Source organism: Sander lucioperca, chromosome 11 (genome assembly GCF_008315115.2).
Source record: "Sander lucioperca isolate FBNREF2018 chromosome 11, SLUC_FBN_1.2, whole genome shotgun sequence".
In the NCBI taxonomy this organism is placed as follows: Eukaryota; Metazoa; Chordata; class Actinopteri; order Perciformes; family Percidae; genus Sander; species Sander lucioperca.
Genome location: NC_050183.1, coordinates 16,541,308 through 16,559,674, shown reverse-complemented (window position 1 = coordinate 16,559,674; position 18,367 = coordinate 16,541,308). Strand labels below are relative to the sequence as shown.

The window sequence follows — 18,367 nt, the reverse complement described above, 5'->3', positions numbered from 1 at the left end:
GGCATTAGCTGCAGCAACTCAGTTTGCTAGGACCGATTCTGGTCGTTTTTTTTCCTATCAACAGTACTCACATATTTATAGTAATCAATCAAGATTAACGTAAAAATTGGCCAGAGTTCTCCATTAAGGTTCAGGTTCCAGGGTCAAGCTTTCAGGTTCAGGTACAGGTTCCATGGTCAAGCTTTCAGGTTCAGGTTCAGGTTTGAGGGTCAAGCTTTCAGGTTCAGGTTCAGGTTCAGGTACAGGTTCCAGGGTCAAGCTTTCAGGTTCAGGTTCAGGTTCAGGTACAGGTTCCAGGGTCAAGCTTTCAGGTTCAGGTTCAGGTTCGGGTTCGAGGGTCAAGCTTTCAGGTTCAGGTTCAGGTTCCAGGGTCAAGCTTTCTCTGTGTTCTTTGAGGGAATGTGAACTATGGTACAGCCTGTCCGTCTGTGATATCTTGTGATATAGGGCCCCTCATATGGCTGACTGACTGCTGGTGTAAAGTGTGTAAAGCACAGCATGAATGTGTAATGAGCAAGTTGATGTAAAGATGGAGAGACATGAGGGATTAAAAACATGCAAAGTACGGAACATGGAACATCCACATGTGTTAGCTGACAGGTTAGTGTTTTTTGTGCAGTCAGACCAGAAGAGAGGCGGAGTGGTCAGACAGAACAGAGTTATCTCAGGTCAGGGACAGACCTACTTTTTTTCGGAAAACACATGTACACAACAGGATCATCAGACCCCCGAGACCCGACAGAATCAGCTTCAGAGAAGTCATGCTCAGCCACACACCTTGAAGGAAAATGCTAAAATGTTCATTCAAAATTGAATTTTACTACTGACTACAAGCGGTGTACATGCATGCATGCCTTTTTTTATGAGTTGGGCCCAATAGTATTAAAAGTGTTGGTCACACACACAGGAAAACACATGCACAATTTACATCTTACCATTGGTTTTATGTTATTCCGCTGATTCACAGTTGGTGGCAGTAAACGCAGCAATACACCAACAAAGGCAGTGGAGAAGAAGACTGTTAGCAAGTAAACGTGGAATTGACCTAAAACTTCTTCATTTCATTTCGGGTTGCAACCATAAAATGACCAAAAAAGTAATCACAATTCATTATTTATTCGGCAAATAATGTTTCCATCAGCGTTTATCCCTTAAACTGTCAACAAATTAAGAGAAAATCCGATGAGATCGAACGTGCAAACTTTGTGATGATATTCATGAAATTCAATCAAATTTTACTGTTTCCATAAGGCATTTTTCATTCGATATTACGTAATTTGCATAAAAATGTGTGGATGGAAACATGGTTAGAGGCACAAAGGTTGGCATCATAAGGTTTGATACTGAGTAAAAGCTTCTAAAAGGAAAGGTTTATGGATTCGAAAGGAAGGGAAAACAAGGATTGGTTGGACACAACCCGGCCCACAATGTGTGACGTTTTCAGATCTAATTTACATTAAAACACTGACGCTGATGTTTTGGTGCAGATGGGAGGTCAGTGAACCACTGTCATCTCTGGTCCCAGGACACGTCCGTGACGTCGTCTGGTTACCCTGTGTCCTCTCTCAAGGCAGAGAATCAGCCGCCAGGAATGTGATATGAGTGGGCACAGTGACGCTAATCCCCAGCAAAGTTTTTTTTTTTTCTTCTCCTCTCCTTCTCACAAGATTTCCTTAATCGGATAATCCATGTCTTATTAAACAGGCAACACAGATCACAGATTGAGGTCTGGGAGAAAAACACTGAAACAGAGCCGGGGTCATTCATGGCGGAGGAGTCTCAGGACAGTCACACTGCTTTGATATGGTGAATGGGGAAAACTGGGTTTTATGTAAGCCCGCAGCATCTTGGCATGTTGTATGATGGTTCACCATGTGTGTGTGTGCGTGTGCGCGTGTGTGTGTGTGTGTTTGTTTCTGTGTTTTTTTCGAATGAGTGTATGTTTGCAAGCTTGTGATTGTACACTTGTGTGTGGGAAACCCAGGAAATCCAGGCTCCCATGCGCCAGCATCTATTGTGTTTAGTTTCCTCCTCTGAGTGTGTGTGTGTGTGTGTGTGTGTGTGTGTGTGTGTGTGTGTTTTTAGCTGCAGTGCTTCCCTCTCTCGTGGCTCTAATGAGAAGTAGGAGGAAGTCCAAGCCAGAGGATTGCACTTGGCAAAGTTAACTGGAAACAAACTCATGAATGGGACAGGGGAGCTGTGCTGGTAGGATTTGCCATTATTATGTCCCCATGCAGGAAAATTGAGTTTTCTATCCAAACTCACTCTTACTTTACTCTCCCTCCTCCCCTTTCTTCCATCAAATATGTGTCTGAAGATCATTTCCTCATTTAGAATAGAACAGTCTGTCCAGAACATCCACATCACCGAACTCTCTGTAGGAAACATTTGACTAAAAGATCACATACAGTGAGGAAGAGTTACACTCTTTGTAATGTTGCCTGGGCGACACACCCCTTCCAACTCCCAGAGTTATCCTTCCCGTCCAGATCCAATGCTACCGCATCTTTAAATTACTATTAAGATTAGTCATTAGTTTTGGTGCCTTATCCCCCTTTTGTCGGGTCAATTTAGCTGACTGTAAAGACGGCTAAAAGCGAAGAGGGGGGTAGGGGAATTCGGCAGGGAGGAGATTTTCGGCACGAACACCGGTAACACTAACGGAGGTGTGTAACGTTACGAGTGGCCGCTGTTCTGACTCGGGTGCCTGGGTCTGTTTCCCGACGGTTCAGTTGACTTCCGTTAGCATTCTTAGCACCGGAGTTAAGTGCTGACCAGGTTTGGATTGTTGTAATGATAGTGGCTGGCTGCTAGCTGGCTGGGGGCTGACTGTGGATGTGTCCCGGGGGCTGTTGTCAGCTCTCATCCCGACTGAAGCCTTGCAGTGCCGGGAGAGTAAGGCAGACAGACCGGGGTGTGCTAGCTGGCTAAATTTCCATTAGGTTAGTCTATCTATAAAGTTAACGTTACTGAGGAATTCGTGGGTTAGCCCAGAGTTGTTAACTGTGGTCAAAACAATCATACTAAAAATAACTGAGCGTGTTGAACAATGTCGTAATCTTATGTTACCCACCAAGAATTAGCTAACGTTATAGACCAAGCATTAGCATTAGCTACTTGTCAACCAGCACCTTTATAGTAGGCTAACCTTAAAGCAACACCAAAGCACTTTTCCTCTTCGGCCCCCCTACAGGCTGGAAGCAGAATTGTCCATTACTGTTACCATTACGACATGTGTCATTCGAACGAGTTGATGAACCACTGAAACGATTTTGGAAACATTATTTTAAGGTACAAAAGAAGCTTTGGTGTTAGATCGATCGATAGTGAAATCAATCAATATCAATAAATAAGGTCTCTGTTGTATTACTGTGTTGCAAAGTGGCATGTAATCAATGACAGAACGATGTCATGTGGCAGAAAAAAAGTTGTATTACGTTCACTGAGTATGAGCTGGCCTTCTTGCTATTAGCTGCCTTGCTATGTCTTGTGTTGTTGCACTTGCTTGATGTTTGGCTGTTAGCAAAGTTGTCGACTTGCTAGTTTTTGATCATAACTATTGTAATCATAAGAAAGTAAATTGCACTCAAAAACTGTAATGTTGCCAAATTGAAAAAATACCAATTCCTTACATATATGATGTTGCTTTAAGGCAAGGCAAGTTTATTTGTATACCACAATTTATACACAAGGCAAGTCAAAGTGTTTTACAGAGGCATAGAAAAACATTGTGAACACAAACAATAAAAGTGCATTCAAGAGACACAGGGCAATTATGAGAGAAAGAATAGTTTAAAATTAAGAGTACCTTTAAGGACAAGAATGAATAGTTGAGAATGAATAAGGATGTATTGCATTCATGAGAAAGCTGCAGTAAACAATAATGTTTCAGCCCTGACTTAAATGAGCAGTTTGAGTTGATCTCAGGTATTCAGAGAGTTTGTTCCACAGGTGAGAAGCATAACTAAATTCTGCTTCACTTTGCTTTGCTTTAAGCAAAAACACAAGTTTTGTCACCTTTGTTTTTCTCTGCATTGAACACAAGTTTGAGGCCAGTGAGCTGAGACTGCAAAATATAAAAGGCATGGTGCAGTTTACGAAGTGCATCTAAGAGCGAAGAAGGGGAATAATAATTGTGATTGTGCTCCTCAGAGCATTTATATTTTGTCAAAATTAAATGGCGTGTCATTTTTCAATACTTTGAGTACCAAAAATTCCATTCGCCCCCAGTGTATTGGTCGAAGCCGATAGCTAAAAACCTGGACAAATAAATCCCAAACTATCTGTGTGGCGAGATGACAGCAGGGCTAAGAGGAAAAATATGTATTTATATAATTTTAGTGATGGGACTTCCCGTGTCTGTCTACAGATGTAGGTCAATATATTGTTCTCCCAATCTGTTTTTCACAGGGTTTATCAGTTTACCTCAGGTCACCGCGAGCTGCTCTTTTCCAGAGGTTATTATGACATTTTCCACATGTTTGTAGGTGCTTTGTAGGTGTTTTCTCTCAGCACATCACATTCCATCTGTGTGGACGTTTTAAACGGAGACCAAACATGCAAGAGCTGTAGCAGGCAAGGTTAGTAAGGGTCACTGCTGTTCTTACACAACCTGGAGTTCATTGACCCTGTGTGTATCTGTGCTGATGTGCTTGCAGGGAAAACACAACGTACAAGACGGAGAATAACACTCTTGCAGTGGGGAAATCCTTGATGAGAAACAATCTTGTGGGAGGATGTTTTTACTCGACTAATCAGAAAAGAGAAGTTTGTGTTTTTGGCTTTTCTTGAAGACCTCTAGGAAATGTTTTGTTTCTTACTTTTGAAGAAGCTGTTGTGACACCAAATTTCTTGGAAGAACATTTTCAGTTCTGTAGGCCTACACTGAAAGCATTTGAGCGCTTATTCCTTGCATATGGATTCGTTCAAATCTAAAGTCCTTTTGGGATGAATCATGTGCTTTAACCCTTAACTGTGCTCCACGCTGTAAAAGTGGAGCAAATAGTCTGTACGTCTGAACCTGCTGCTGGTGTAGGATGTATTTTGTATTCCCTGATAGTTTGATTAAAACTTGTCTTTGACGATTCAGCAATTATGTTTCTGATCGTAGTAGAGCAAGTCTACGTACGGAGGAAGTCGGGGTGAACACAGCACTCTTACCCAGGAGGCCGCTGTCCGTGTCCTGTGTGAAACGCGAAAGTCAACGTTGACTCGTTTGCATAACGTACTTACGTAACATATGTAAAATTACGTACATGACAAATGTACTATCATCTTTTTCTAAACCTAACAAAGTAGTTTTGTTTTAATTCCCAGCGTTAAACATGTGTTTAAAACAGCCACTCTGGGCGCCTGGCTTGCCCACCTGGTAGAGCAGGCACCCATATATAGAGGTTTCAACCTGATCTCAAAGAATTCCGTGAAATGAACACAGCCCCTTAACTCAAAATCTTTCACGGGTCGCAAAAAATTCCATGATGGGCCCACGGAAGAATTCCGTGAAATGAACACGTATCGCCGAAAATTCCGTGAAGTTAAGGAAAAGGTCGTGGGTGGGCTTACGTTTCCATGACACGCGAGACAACAACGGGACGGTTGGGTTTAGTAAAAGAAGAAAGCGACGGTTGGGTTTGGTAAAAGAAGAAAGCGACGGTTGAGTTTAGGAAACGTGACATGCGGGACACGATCCCCGGCATCCTGGGTGAAAGTCCTGTGCTGTTTGACCTATCCACCACCCGAACCAACCTCCCTATGCGGATTTTCGGGCTTCCATACCACTCGCTACCGTAGTCGCTCTTAATGCTACGTCATCTTCTCATTGACTTTACATTGCCATTGTTTTCCGTGGTGGCCACACGGAATTTTCACACATTCCGTGCCACCACCACATAATGCGCTGTTAACAGTTCGTGATCATTTCACGGAATTCTGTGTGACCAGGCTGAGAGGTTTACTCCTCGACACAGCAGGCCAGGCTTCGACTCCGCCCTGCGGCCCTTTGCTGCATTTCCCCTCTCTCCCCCCTTCATGTCTTCAGCTGTCATATATAAAATAAAGGCCTAAAATGCCCAAAAAACAGCCTCTCTTATACAAGGCGTGCCTGACGCTGGAAAATACATTTTCCTCAATCGGTAAGTAACTTTTTTAGGAGACAGGGTTGGGTCCTCAGACTTCGGCCTTGTAACCCCTAAAAGTCTCCAAGATTTCACAAAAAAAAGCCAAAAAAAAACAGTTAAGTATAATATGATTTATTTACCTAAAAGTAATCATTTTAGCAGTTACGTTACAACTCATGATGCTACGTTGATTTCCTGTTGACATTGCTGTTGCTTTTTGATTGGACGTTGCCACAGAGTCAGTAGCAAGTGACTTATTACTAAAGTCAAACTCAAAGACTACAGCTTTCACTTTGTCAAAAAGTTTGAACGAACTCAAACTCATCCGAGCGAACACAACCCACGTAACCACATGGCACATGGCAGAAATGTGTTTTTCTCCTCTTTCCTATCTTGTTAATCACTTGACGACCCATCAGATTGACCTTGCAGGGGTCTTGACCCCGAGTTTGGGAACCAATGATCCAGGAGAACAGAGGTTCTCTATTTTCATGGCAAAAATTTTGTTCTCAGGTACGTGCTGCAGACGTAACACATGTTTGATGTTGAGCTGAAAGTTCACCTCATATTTGGCGTCACTCGCACATCAAAACACCCTTGCTTAAACACGGATACAAACAGAGATATACAAACATGCACGTTAGGCTATATGCATGCAAACACACTCTTAAGCAATGGGGGTTGTGTTTTGCCTCCCACGCTCCAATCCAAAAGGGTTTACAGTAAGGGATGTTATGACACACAGGGTCATTGGGTAAGATGTGCGAGAAATGTTTCTCGTACGTTTTTCCCGCAGAGTGTCCAGGTCGGCTGCGTCACTGACCCAAACTCCCCCTAAGCAGCAGCAGCGGCGGACACAGGCTGCTGATAGACGGTTGTTACGCTGCAACACAGCTGTAAACACTACAAAGGCCCATTTCTGCTGGCTTATCTCTAAGTGTGTGAGTGGTTACGTTGGCACTCTTGAGCCGGGTGTGTTTGATCATATCGGAGAGTCCAGCAGATGGTAAACACACACATACACACACACACACACACACACACACACACACACACACACACACACAGGCTGTACATTTCTCGGGTTAGGAACATAAAGTGGAGTATTGCTGAAGAGTTCGCACATTATCAGCATGGATCACAAAGCTAATAGAAGAAGAAGGAGGACAGACGGTCGACTGGTTTATCATTTACTCGTTGAAAAACACAACCTTGATGGTTTCGTGTCAGGGCACGGTCTTGTTGTGTTGCCATGACAACCTGTCACTCAGGATGCTCCGCATGCCACAGTACTTCCAGCTGCTTTACTCTTTACACACACCAGCAACAGACACAGACACACACACACACACACACACACACATTTTCACATCACTGATGAATGTTTGGAAGTCAGTTCTTCCTGCAACAGGACTTGAAACATCCCTTCGCACTCAGCTCGACACACAAACAGACACACTGATAAGGCCACACGTTTGATTTTGCTTTCTTTTTCCTTTAAAAAAAAACCCATTTGTTTGTTCCTCTGCTGGGGGGTGAAAAGGTGTGTGGTTGAGCAGAGAGACACAGAAATATATAGAAATATGTATAACCCACCGAGGTCATTTTCTCACACTCCTGACTCCTGCAGTGTCCGATTTGAAAAAAATAAAAGACGTAGTTGCTTTGAGAGTTCAGTCACTGATTTGTTCCTCTTAACCGAGAAGTGTCCTGAACTTAAGCAGACCTTAACCACAGAGGTGGCAGATCAGAAACGTGTTTTGGAAGGCACTGACGATCGACATGTTTTCCTCGTTTTTAAGAGACAGATCAGTCATGTTGTCATAAATGATCCAGTGAGCCTCGATAAGTTGTTAGTTTTGTCTATGCATATAAAAGAACTAGTTCAGGCTATACATGATGTGCCACTGGTCCATACTTGTGCTTAAACATAAATAGTAAAATAGTCATCAGGTCTACAGGCAAAAAGCACTATAGCTCTCATCTGGAAGAAAATGGAGGCACCTACAATTGGTGCTTGGATCAAGAATATGGTGCAATGTGAGTCCATGGAGAGACTGACATATATGTATATATATATATATATATATATATATATATATTGAGAAGCAAATTGGGGGTGTATGACAAAATAATTCATTAAATAATTGCTTAAAGCATTTAAACAAACGTTTTTTGTTGGATTTTGTAACATTCCAAACACCTAATTTTGATTTTTTCACTGTAAATGCGATCGGTCCGATAATCCAAATATGGATTATTGGTTTTATTATCTAATAATCGGTATCTGTATCGGCCTTGAAAAACCAGTATTGGTCGATCCCTACATATCATTTGCATTTACTTTTTTGATTGTTGTAGTATGGCAGAGGTTGAGAATGAAATTTTGTTGTGGCTTGGGAAATTAATAAAAACATTGTTAAAAGAAAAAGCATTATGGCTAGTTTTGTTCTAGTGGTTCCGGGTTGTCTAGTTCTGGTCCAGGCAGCCCTTCCTCACCCAGAAAACCACCATATGGGTTTATTTTGCAAGCAGCTCATAACGACCAACAACGAGGAAGTATTTTTGTTTTCATTTTGGGAGTCTTTGGAAAAATCGACCTGTAATGTTGTTTTAGGTATGATCAGTGTTGTAATGTAACAAAGTACAAATACTTCGCTAGAATCGCTACTGTACTTAAGTAGAATTTTCACGTATCTGTACTTTACGTCATTATTTATATTTCCGGAAACTTTTACTTTTACTCTACTACAGTTTCTAAATAGAATGTATACTTTTACTCCACTACATTTCCCCTAAGCATCTTAGTTACTCGTTACTACAAAATAAAGTAATATGTTACACTGGAAAAAAGCAGGTTTGGCCAATCACATTGCCAAGATACTGCACACTCCATTCCAGTTGGTGACCTAATGCCTGTTTGTTGCCAAGCGCCAAAAAAACAAAAACCATAGGCCAAAACTAAAGAAGAAGAGGAGGAAGCATAATGAATAATAGTGTCATGGAAGCACCTGGTGCAGGCTCTGTCGCCATGGTAACAGACGATGACCACCCTGACGACAGTGGTGATGAAGATAATGTTACACACCTTTGGCCATAAAGTTCTTAATCAAAGTTTTTTTTTACTTTTACTTCTAATACTTAAGTACATTTAATATCAGAAAATGACTGTTGATACTTAAGTACAGTAAATATCAGATACTTCAAGACTTTTACTCAAGTAATATTCTAAAAGGAGACTTTTACTTCTACCAAAGTCATTTTCTGGTAAGATACTTGTACTTTTGAGACAGCCTACTTTTATAGCTTACAAAGCTGTTCTCCTCCTGTTGCTCTGTGTACAGTGATGCAGCAAATAAAAAGTTGGATGCTTCGACTGACAACGTAGAGGATACCCACCCACTTCAGCCATTCATAAAGTTTGTAAAAGGAAGAATGCTGAAAACACAAACTCAGAATTTGTTTGCTTGTAATACAGCTTCCAGTCAGTAGGAGGAGGTACTATAGTGAAACGAGGCTAGGCAGCACTATGGTCTGAAACTAAATTTTTGTGTAGCTTGTGTAGTAGATTGTAGCCTTTTGTAATTCCCCCACAGGGAATTAATAAAAAGTATAAATTAAATTAATTAAATTAGCCGATCACCCCGGACACAAACTGTTTGAACGCCTCCCCAGAAGGCGGCCCATCAGGACTAAAACCTCAACCCACAAAAACTGCCTCACCAACAAGGGCCTGGACCCTCACTGACACTGACTCTTAAGCCCCCCCATCCCTAGTCACTACACTTGCACTAACCTTCATACCGGACTTTACATCTGCCCATTGCATATACTATATATTCTTTGCTAATTTTGCATTCAACCCATTTGGCCTTTTTTTGTATGTATATATTTGTTTTTCTGTATTTATTGTTTATTTCATATTAATGTTTAATATGTTTGTTTGTTAATGTATGCACCATTCAACAAGGCAAATTCCACATAAGTGTACTTATTGTGGAAATAAAACCTTTTCTTATTCTGGTTCTGATCCTGATGTGCCATCTTTGGTTTTATGTGGGCTGTATAAGGCCTTTGTCATGGCAGATACTAGCTCAGTTCTGATGTCTGCCCTTTGATGTGTTCATGAGGTTTAAGGACCCTTCTAAGAAATTTATGCTCTGTACACTTTTCTCAGGGAAAAAAGGAACACAAGCAAAACTTAAACAAAACTTGGAAGGAGTCGGCTACAAGATATGTTCTTATTTTTGCACAAACACGTTACTAACCAGCACTCTGTGTCCTTTTTTCTTATCTTATCTAATGGTGGCATATTGGCGACTTCCAAATATGTTGATTTGTACTTCCAACAGTACTGTTAACAGGATGCAAACAAACATTTTAAACACACAGCCCCAAAATACTGTTCACAAAATGTCCCCGGCCAGTTCAAATGATTTCACAAAGTGCCGCTCTCACACATTAACTGTGATGTGACAGGTGACGTCCATTAGCCGGGGTTCAGAGCAGGAAATCCGCAGGTGTAATTCATTACAAGACTAGTGGTGCAATCTATTGTCCCAGTGAGGCAGTGAGCCAACTGCAGCCGTGATTAATGTTAATGATTGCACCTGTGCTTTTTCCGCTAATAAATGTCAAACTGTCTGCTGTGAAAAATACCTGTTGACTTTAATGGAGATCTCCTTTAGTTTTGTTTGACCTCCTAAACTCTACTGGACTGATGAACTTCTGTTGTACCACTAGGTAAATGTACTCATTATGCAGAATGACTTAATATACCATATGTATTATTGATCCATTAACATTTAAGCAACATTTGAATGTTGTCTTCCAGACGGAGCTCATTTTAACTACTTTTAACTACTACATTTTAACTACTACTACTAAAAATCACAAAGTTTATAAAAGTAGGCTAAGTGTCAGATAAAAGTGATTCCCCTCTGAATTGTAGTGAAATAGAAGTAAAAAGTGGTAGAAAATGGGAATACTCAAATACTGATGCTGTGTTCCGGACACAATTTTTAGCCCGTAAGTTACGACTTCAAGTCACGACTCATGACTTGGTAGCGTTCCAGGCAAAGTCACCACAAACCCTTCTAGCTGGCGTTAGCTAGCGGCTACTTAACGTTGACGTTAGCTAGCGCTAGCTAGCGCTAGCTGATACATAACCTGTAATAGTACACAATCGTATGTGTATTGTTTTGATTACAATGCGCGGAATTACTTTACGTTGCCTATTTATGTCTATTTATTTCTATTTCTCACTGTTAATCACCAGCGTCTGTACAGCATCAACAGGGGTCGCCATTGTTGTTTATGTATGTGTGACGTCAAAAACTGTAACTGGGAGCACAACGATCTGGTACGAGTTCACGAGTAGTAAGTTACGGGTTTGACTGTCGTTCCAGGGCACTTTCACGGGTAGAAGGTTGTGAAAACATGGGTTACGGCGGGTTGCCTGGAACACAGCATCAAAGTAGCCATATGTAACTTTCAGTTTGTGTTGATTCTAGCGGCCGCTTTGGACAAAAGTGGTAGTGTTTTTACCACGCCTGCTGTCGTAAAGCTCTTTTCTTTACGGTGCTTTATTGCCCACCGCAGATTACTGAGTTAGCGTTACGGGGAGGTCGTATAGTCGCGATGAATGTTTTGCTCAGACAGAAAATCATTAATTTACAATAAGAGACTAAGTTACAGATACATCGTTGCATTTCAAGTGTTGCATATGGTAACTTAACTTGGATGTACCATGAGCTAAACCGGGTATCACTGTCACTGTGTCACGAGCCAAAGCATTAAGAGATTGTTGTAGCAACCAACATAATAACTTAGATTAATATTGCGCATTTCATGAAACCCAAGGATGCTTTATACAAGTACAGGGGGACAAGGGAAAAGAAAATAGTAGGCCAACTTCCCAAATTATTTTAACCCTAACCCTAACCCTAACCCACTAACCTTAACCCTTTTGGAAAATAATTTGGGACACTAAACTGCACGTATACCCTACAGCAGATAACTTCTAAAACAACATTAAATACAATTATGCCCATATAAAGAATTCACCTGCTACCTTTTCCCTGGCTGGATACAATAACACAGGCTTTTCCGGTGAATCATTTTGTGACTTCACGGGAAAAATCGGACCCGCGCAGAGGCATTAATAAAAAAGTATATAAAAACTGTTAGTCACGTTTGCTGTTACAGGTCATTTATGATTATCAGCTGGAACATTACACAGTTTCAGAAACATTTAAAAGTTACACATAGTCACTTTAACTGTAGGCCTACTTAAACACAGTACCTGAGTAAATGTACTTCATTACTCTCCAGCACTGTTAGTAACTTGCACAGGCTGCCCTGTTGGTGTGTAATTGGACTGAATACACCTTCACACACAGATGAAGATGTCAGCATGCGGGGCAGTGGGTCTAGAAATCGCTCTCACGCCACATCAGATTACACTATAAGCTTTATTTAGCCAGGGGCTTAATACAAATCTGGGCTTCACGTGAGAGTGACTGACAGATGACGCAATACTATAAAGCAGTTGCATGGTAGCCGATCACACAGTGCAGTCCATTGAATCAGAAATAAACGTCGAGGTCATTCAGTAAAACGTAAGAATAGATACGTTGTGGGGGGGGGGTGAAAATGAGACATGTAAAGCGGGAGTTTGCACTGATATCAGTTTTCTGTCTGTTTTGAGTCTTTTTGTGTGTGCAAATGAAGGGAATTTATCACGTGCCCGTCCCGGGGTCAGCAGGGACAGGACGCCAAATAACTTGTAACAAGCCGTGACAACGTTCACGTCGTTCAGCGTGGGATCATCAAAATCCCCGGAGAGCGGCGAGTCATGGGGGGGACGTGTCTGTGATCATGTCAGCGCAGCCCCCATTCAAAGCAATTGGTATATTATTATCCCAGGAAACGGCTATTTACAATGGGACACATCTCCTGTTTTGAGCCCAAAGCCGGGTTCAGTGCGCGCGCGAGGGGACACGGAGGGATCGCATACCACAGAGCCCAGAGCGCTTGACTCACTGGCGTAAATGGTGACCGTCATTTGCGCAGCTATTTCTAAAAATGAAAAAAGTTGGTTTTATTATCCCTCTGAAATGCACGGATGAGTTCTCATGCACAATTAGAGCCGCTGGGTCGCTCTGTGCGCGCAGCGTGGGCGTGCGTAATTTGCGCTCATTAAGTTAGTTTTTCCCAAAAGTTGTGTAAGAAGTTCGGGTAGGACAATTAATGGAGACAGCGTCATGAATAGGCAACGTTGTTCCTGCAGAGAGGAGCTCGTCTGTGTCCGCGCAGAAAACAAGGGACTGTTTCGCCTCTTAAATGGATTAAATGAGCTCAGTACGCTGTGTGAAGACAAACAGAAAAGAAACACTCCGCCTCTGTTGGTACTGTACGCTGGCAGTGTGGGGCAAAGTGGTTTTAGTGTAGCACCCGGGTGAGAAAAAAAAAGGGGGGGAAGGGGGGGGGGGTCCTTGATTGCAACATCAAACACTGGTGTCGTCACTCGTCGGCGATACGTGCAAGCATTGCCTGTTCCAAAAGCAATATTGACGTGAATGTTGTATTAAAATGAGCTGCCTGGCCGGACATATGCGGGCCAATCAGAGCCCATCGTATCATCACACCTTCTTTTCAGAAATCATTCATAACGCCGATGCGTCAAACACTCACAGAGGACCCGGGCTATAAATACGGCTGCGCGCAACGCACAGTTAGACATTTTCCCAAAATCAAACGAAAGTCACAACTGAGCAGGGAACCGTGGGAATCCGGTTTCTACCTTTTGATAAACTCTTTACCTTGCTCTACATTTTATATTCTAGACTATATTTAGTATCCAGCTCACTATGTTGTCCATGGGTGGATTACATTTGAAGCACGTCGTGGTGGCAGCGGTGTGCTCCGTGCTGGCCACAGGGACGCTGGGGTCCCCGGTGGTGGGGCCAGAGCCGATCCGATGCGCCCCGTGTTCTCCGGAGAAGCTGAGCCAGTGTCCAGAGGTGGCCCCCGGATGCACCGAGGTGCTGCGGGAACCCGGCTGTGGATGCTGCCTCGCCTGCGCCCTGAAGGCTGAGGAGCTGTGCGGGATCTACACGGCGCCGTGCGGCTCCGGACTGAAGTGCACCCCGAGACCCGGCGACCCCCGGCCGCTGCACTCCCTCACCCGGGGGCAAGCCGTGTGCACGGAAAGCACGGAGCCCGAGCCGACCCCCGAGCCCCAGACACAAGGTAGGCCTATATATCCTCCACATTTACAGGCTACATCGGTGTTCAGCAAATCCAGCAAATCCTCCTTCTTAGGCTACAATTCCCCCCCAAAAAAACACTTGGCTGGTCTAATTACAGTTACATTCAGTCAGTCCCGATTCACATTCATTCAATTTCCTTCTCCAGATCAGGGAGAGCCAGAGGCTGAGATGGAGAACGCAGCCATCGTCCCGGACCCCGGCTCCAGCCACTACCTCCCCGGCCACAGTAAACCCTACGACCCGAGGGCTGCTGCCGACGCTCAGGAGAGCATGAAAGCCAAACTCCTCGCCAACCGCAAGAAAATGGTCGAACAGGTGAGACCCAAACGCTGCCCCGGCATCATTGTGTGAAATCCTCTGTGTGTAATATGTTACTAAAAGTTTTTGGGAGGAGGTTTAGGGGAAGAGGGCTCGTGCACCACAAGGGGGAGCTCGTGTGCTGTTTGAAGGGAGATGATGGAGACAGAGAGAGACTGGGGATGCTTGTTATTACAACTTTTATGTTGCTGTCAGCCCACGTGTTTGCTGATAATAAAGCGGTGCTCCTTGTTATTTCTGTGTGTTGGCACCGTGCAGGTACAGAGCACAGTTAACCCTTCTCTCACCTGTTTCCTCTCTACCAGGGGCCATGTCATGTTGAGCTGCATAGAGCCTTGGAAAAGATTGCCAAATCCCAGCAGAAATTAGGAGACAAATTAACCAGATTCTACCTCCCCAACTGTGACAAGCACGGGCTTTACAAACCCAAACAGGTTGGTGTCTCCAGCAAAATGTGCTCCGAGTGTGTGTGTGTTGGATTCATAACTCCATTCAGCTTGAAATAATCGTGTGTGTGTGTGTGTGTGTGTGTGTGTGTGTGTGTGTGTGTGTGTGTGTGTGTGTGTGTGTGTGTGTGTGTGTGTGTGTGTGTGTGTGTGTGTGTGCGTGCTAAGATTATGTAAACCACAGCTTTAAAATGTGTGTGTGTGTGGGGGGCTTGTTTAACTATATTTGTGGGGTCCAAAAACCAGGAGTCCAGTATACTTGTGGGGTCCCAACAGCATTGTGGGGCCAAAATGCTGGACCCCACAAGGTTAAAGGACTGTTTGAGGGTTAAGACTTGGTTTTAGGATTAGGGTTAGAATTAGGTTATGGTTAGGGTGAGGGTAAGGGTTAAGGTTAGGCATTTAGTTGTGATGGTTAAGGTTAGGGTAAGGGGCTAGGGAATGCATTATGTCAATGACGGGTCCCCACAAAGATAGTGCCACAAACGTGTGTGTGTGTTACAGGCAGGGATTTGTTCAGCACCGTTTGCACCTCCAGAGTGTGTTTTTTGTTTAAGTGCTGCATGACTGTACGTGTGTGTGTGTGTGTGTGTGTGTGTGTGTGTGTGTGTGTGTGTGTGTGTGTGTGTGTGTGACATATGGAATGACAATGAAAGCAGTTCAAATAAAAAGGATTTTCTGTTTGTGTCCCTTGCAGTGTGAATCCTCCTTGGACGGACAGAGGGGTCGATGCTGGTGTGTGAACTCCTGGAACGGCAAGCAGATGTTAGGTTGGACCGACCTGTCTGTAGAAGCCGAGTGCCCTTAAAGAGATCAACCACTGATGCAGATCTCGAAGAAGAAGAAGAAGAAGAAGAAGCAGCAGCAAGCCACTGATTTTTCCTTTTGGATAAATGTTTATTTATTGATCTTGTCCATGGTGGTGTTTAATTCAGGTACACTGTCATTGCTGGACTTTGGGTCCAGGCCACTCTGAACCCCTCCCTCCCTCCCTCCTCTTCAAACACCCGTCCCAAAGAGAAAAAGAAAATCTATTTTTGTTTTTCTGAAAAAGATTTTAATATTGATGCATTTACTCTTCAGCCTTATTTATTTCAACATTATTTGATTTTGTTATTTGTAATTATTGTATGAGTATTTATATAATATTTTGCCTTATTGTTGTTATATTATTATTTGTATGGGTGTATAAAGTGTATATATGTATCTTGGCCCTGAGTAACTCCACTGCTGAGTTGAGCTCGCTCTACCCTTAAGGAGTTGTCTGGAGGTTTGGTTTGTGACAAACCAAGCAAGAACAAAAGCACTGAGTGACCAAATGTCATTTAGAAGTATTTCTAAATGTTGTTTTTATGATTCATTTTCACATTGTTGCCATTGTTATTTGTCTTTTTGTTGTTGTCTTTTCTTGTGACACATGATCACCTTTTGTCAGTGAATGCAAAACTCTCAGTCGGGAATCTTTAAACAGTACTCAGAAAACATTTCCCATGGTTCCATGGGGTTGCAGTTAGCATGACAGGTGGTGCCTCCCAGACGGGTATTTCTACATTTACCTACCTCCAATATTTATGTGTCTGCTGTCAAGTTATGTTGATGTGTCTGTCAAAAAAGAAAAGACTTGCTATTTTACTTTACATGTCGCTGTTCTCTTACCAAGAAGACATGACCACAAAGAGCGAGTCCCACCGTGAACGTGTGACGCCTCTGCTCTGTCTATACATGCTGCTGATGGAGAGAGAATTATTGTTGATGTGAGTCTATTCCAAAGTGACTAACTGCTCACACGTGTGTATGTACTGTACACTTTTGTAATTGAGATGTAATGTAAAAAGAATAAAAAGGTGATATATTTAATAAAAACATTAACCTCAGCTATGCGCTCCTGGCCTCTCTCTTTCACCTCAGACAGGTTTACTTTGTGCACAAACATCCATAGGTGGCAAAACATAAGAATCATAACAGCTTTATCAGGACATGATTATGAAAGTCTGTGTATATGCATTCCTGCAACACATTTTCTATATTCTGTGTGTGTGTGTGCGCAGTGTTATCACGGTGATCTAAAGTGGAGGTCCTCGTCTAACTTTAGGCAGTTCGCGGGGACATGCAGCGCCACGCTGCCTTTTGACCCGCTCTCTGTTTGCCTTGGTCGGGCACAGGAATTTGCTTCAGCCTCTCGTGCCCACTGCCAGCCTGCCTGGCACCACCAGATTTATTTTTATTCTTTACAAATTGAACCTTTGCTTTATCCTTATTGACACATTCCAAGACTGAGGGGAGCCTGATTGCATTCAAGGACTTCAACACGAGCAAAATTTGTGTCCTGATTGCCTGCAGAAACGAAGCCTGCAGTAAATAATCGGCTTATTAGCTGCTGATGACAACACTGTTCCTTCCCAGTCATATAAAAAAAAAAAAGTCAGGGAAGAGACAAAAACAAAACATCACAGACAGCGTCTTAAAATGTGTTCACTTTTTATTTAAAAAAGACATTAAATACAAATTATATTTTGAATCAATTCCTTTCTCAGAGAAAACAATAGCTGTGTGATTTCTACTTTAGTATCATGAAAAGCTTGAATCAAAAAAAAAAACTCTTTAAAGGATAAACTTGAAATGAAAAAACAAAATACATTTACCCGTGAACAGAGAATATTCTTAACGTGACCAGCAGGGAAAAATAATGATACAAAATCAAATAAAAAGTGACATTACAGAAGTGTGAGCCTGGCTCTGCACTAACTGACTGAGGCGGGATGGCTGGGTGTGCATGGAGAGAAGTGACTTACTGAGAGGTGAGAGGTTCAATGGCCTTAAGAAGCAGTGAACTAAGATGACCAGAGACCTGAGTGCCTGACTGACAACAGATTTTGCCCGAGGCTGAAACTCGCCTGCTGGGCACTGAGCTTACAAATGACCCTGCTGAGGAACAGAAGGAAAAGGTTCATTAAAAAGTAAAACATTCATTAGTGATTATATTCCCCAAAATACACTGAATCAAATAGACTTTACTGTGCAATCGGTGAGCCATTGAATTGTTCATAAGAAAACCTAGTTTGGATCAGCTTATAATTCTTTCTTAGATAAATAATTTTTATTTTTAAGTACTGTACATGATGTCTAGTCAGACACATAGCTGGCCAGGAAATAATAATAATAATAATAATAATAATAATAATAATAATAATAATAATAATATATATATATATAT

At 42.5% G+C, this 18,367-nt stretch overlaps 1 protein-coding gene across 1 annotated transcript; it reads left to right on the top strand.

The window, feature by feature from the left end:
- Nucleotides 1–13,799: 13,799 nt before the first annotated feature.
- On the top strand, nt 13,800–17,027 carry igfbp1a (insulin-like growth factor binding protein 1a). The gene is given in 5 exon segments (XM_031282465.2): nt 13,800–14,369; nt 14,535–14,704; nt 15,013–15,141; nt 15,851–15,958; nt 15,960–17,027. Coding segments are annotated over 5 exon segments (807 nt in total). The 5' UTR covers nt 13,800–13,987; the 3' UTR covers nt 15,978–17,027.
- Nucleotides 17,028–18,367: the final 1,340 nt, after the last annotated feature.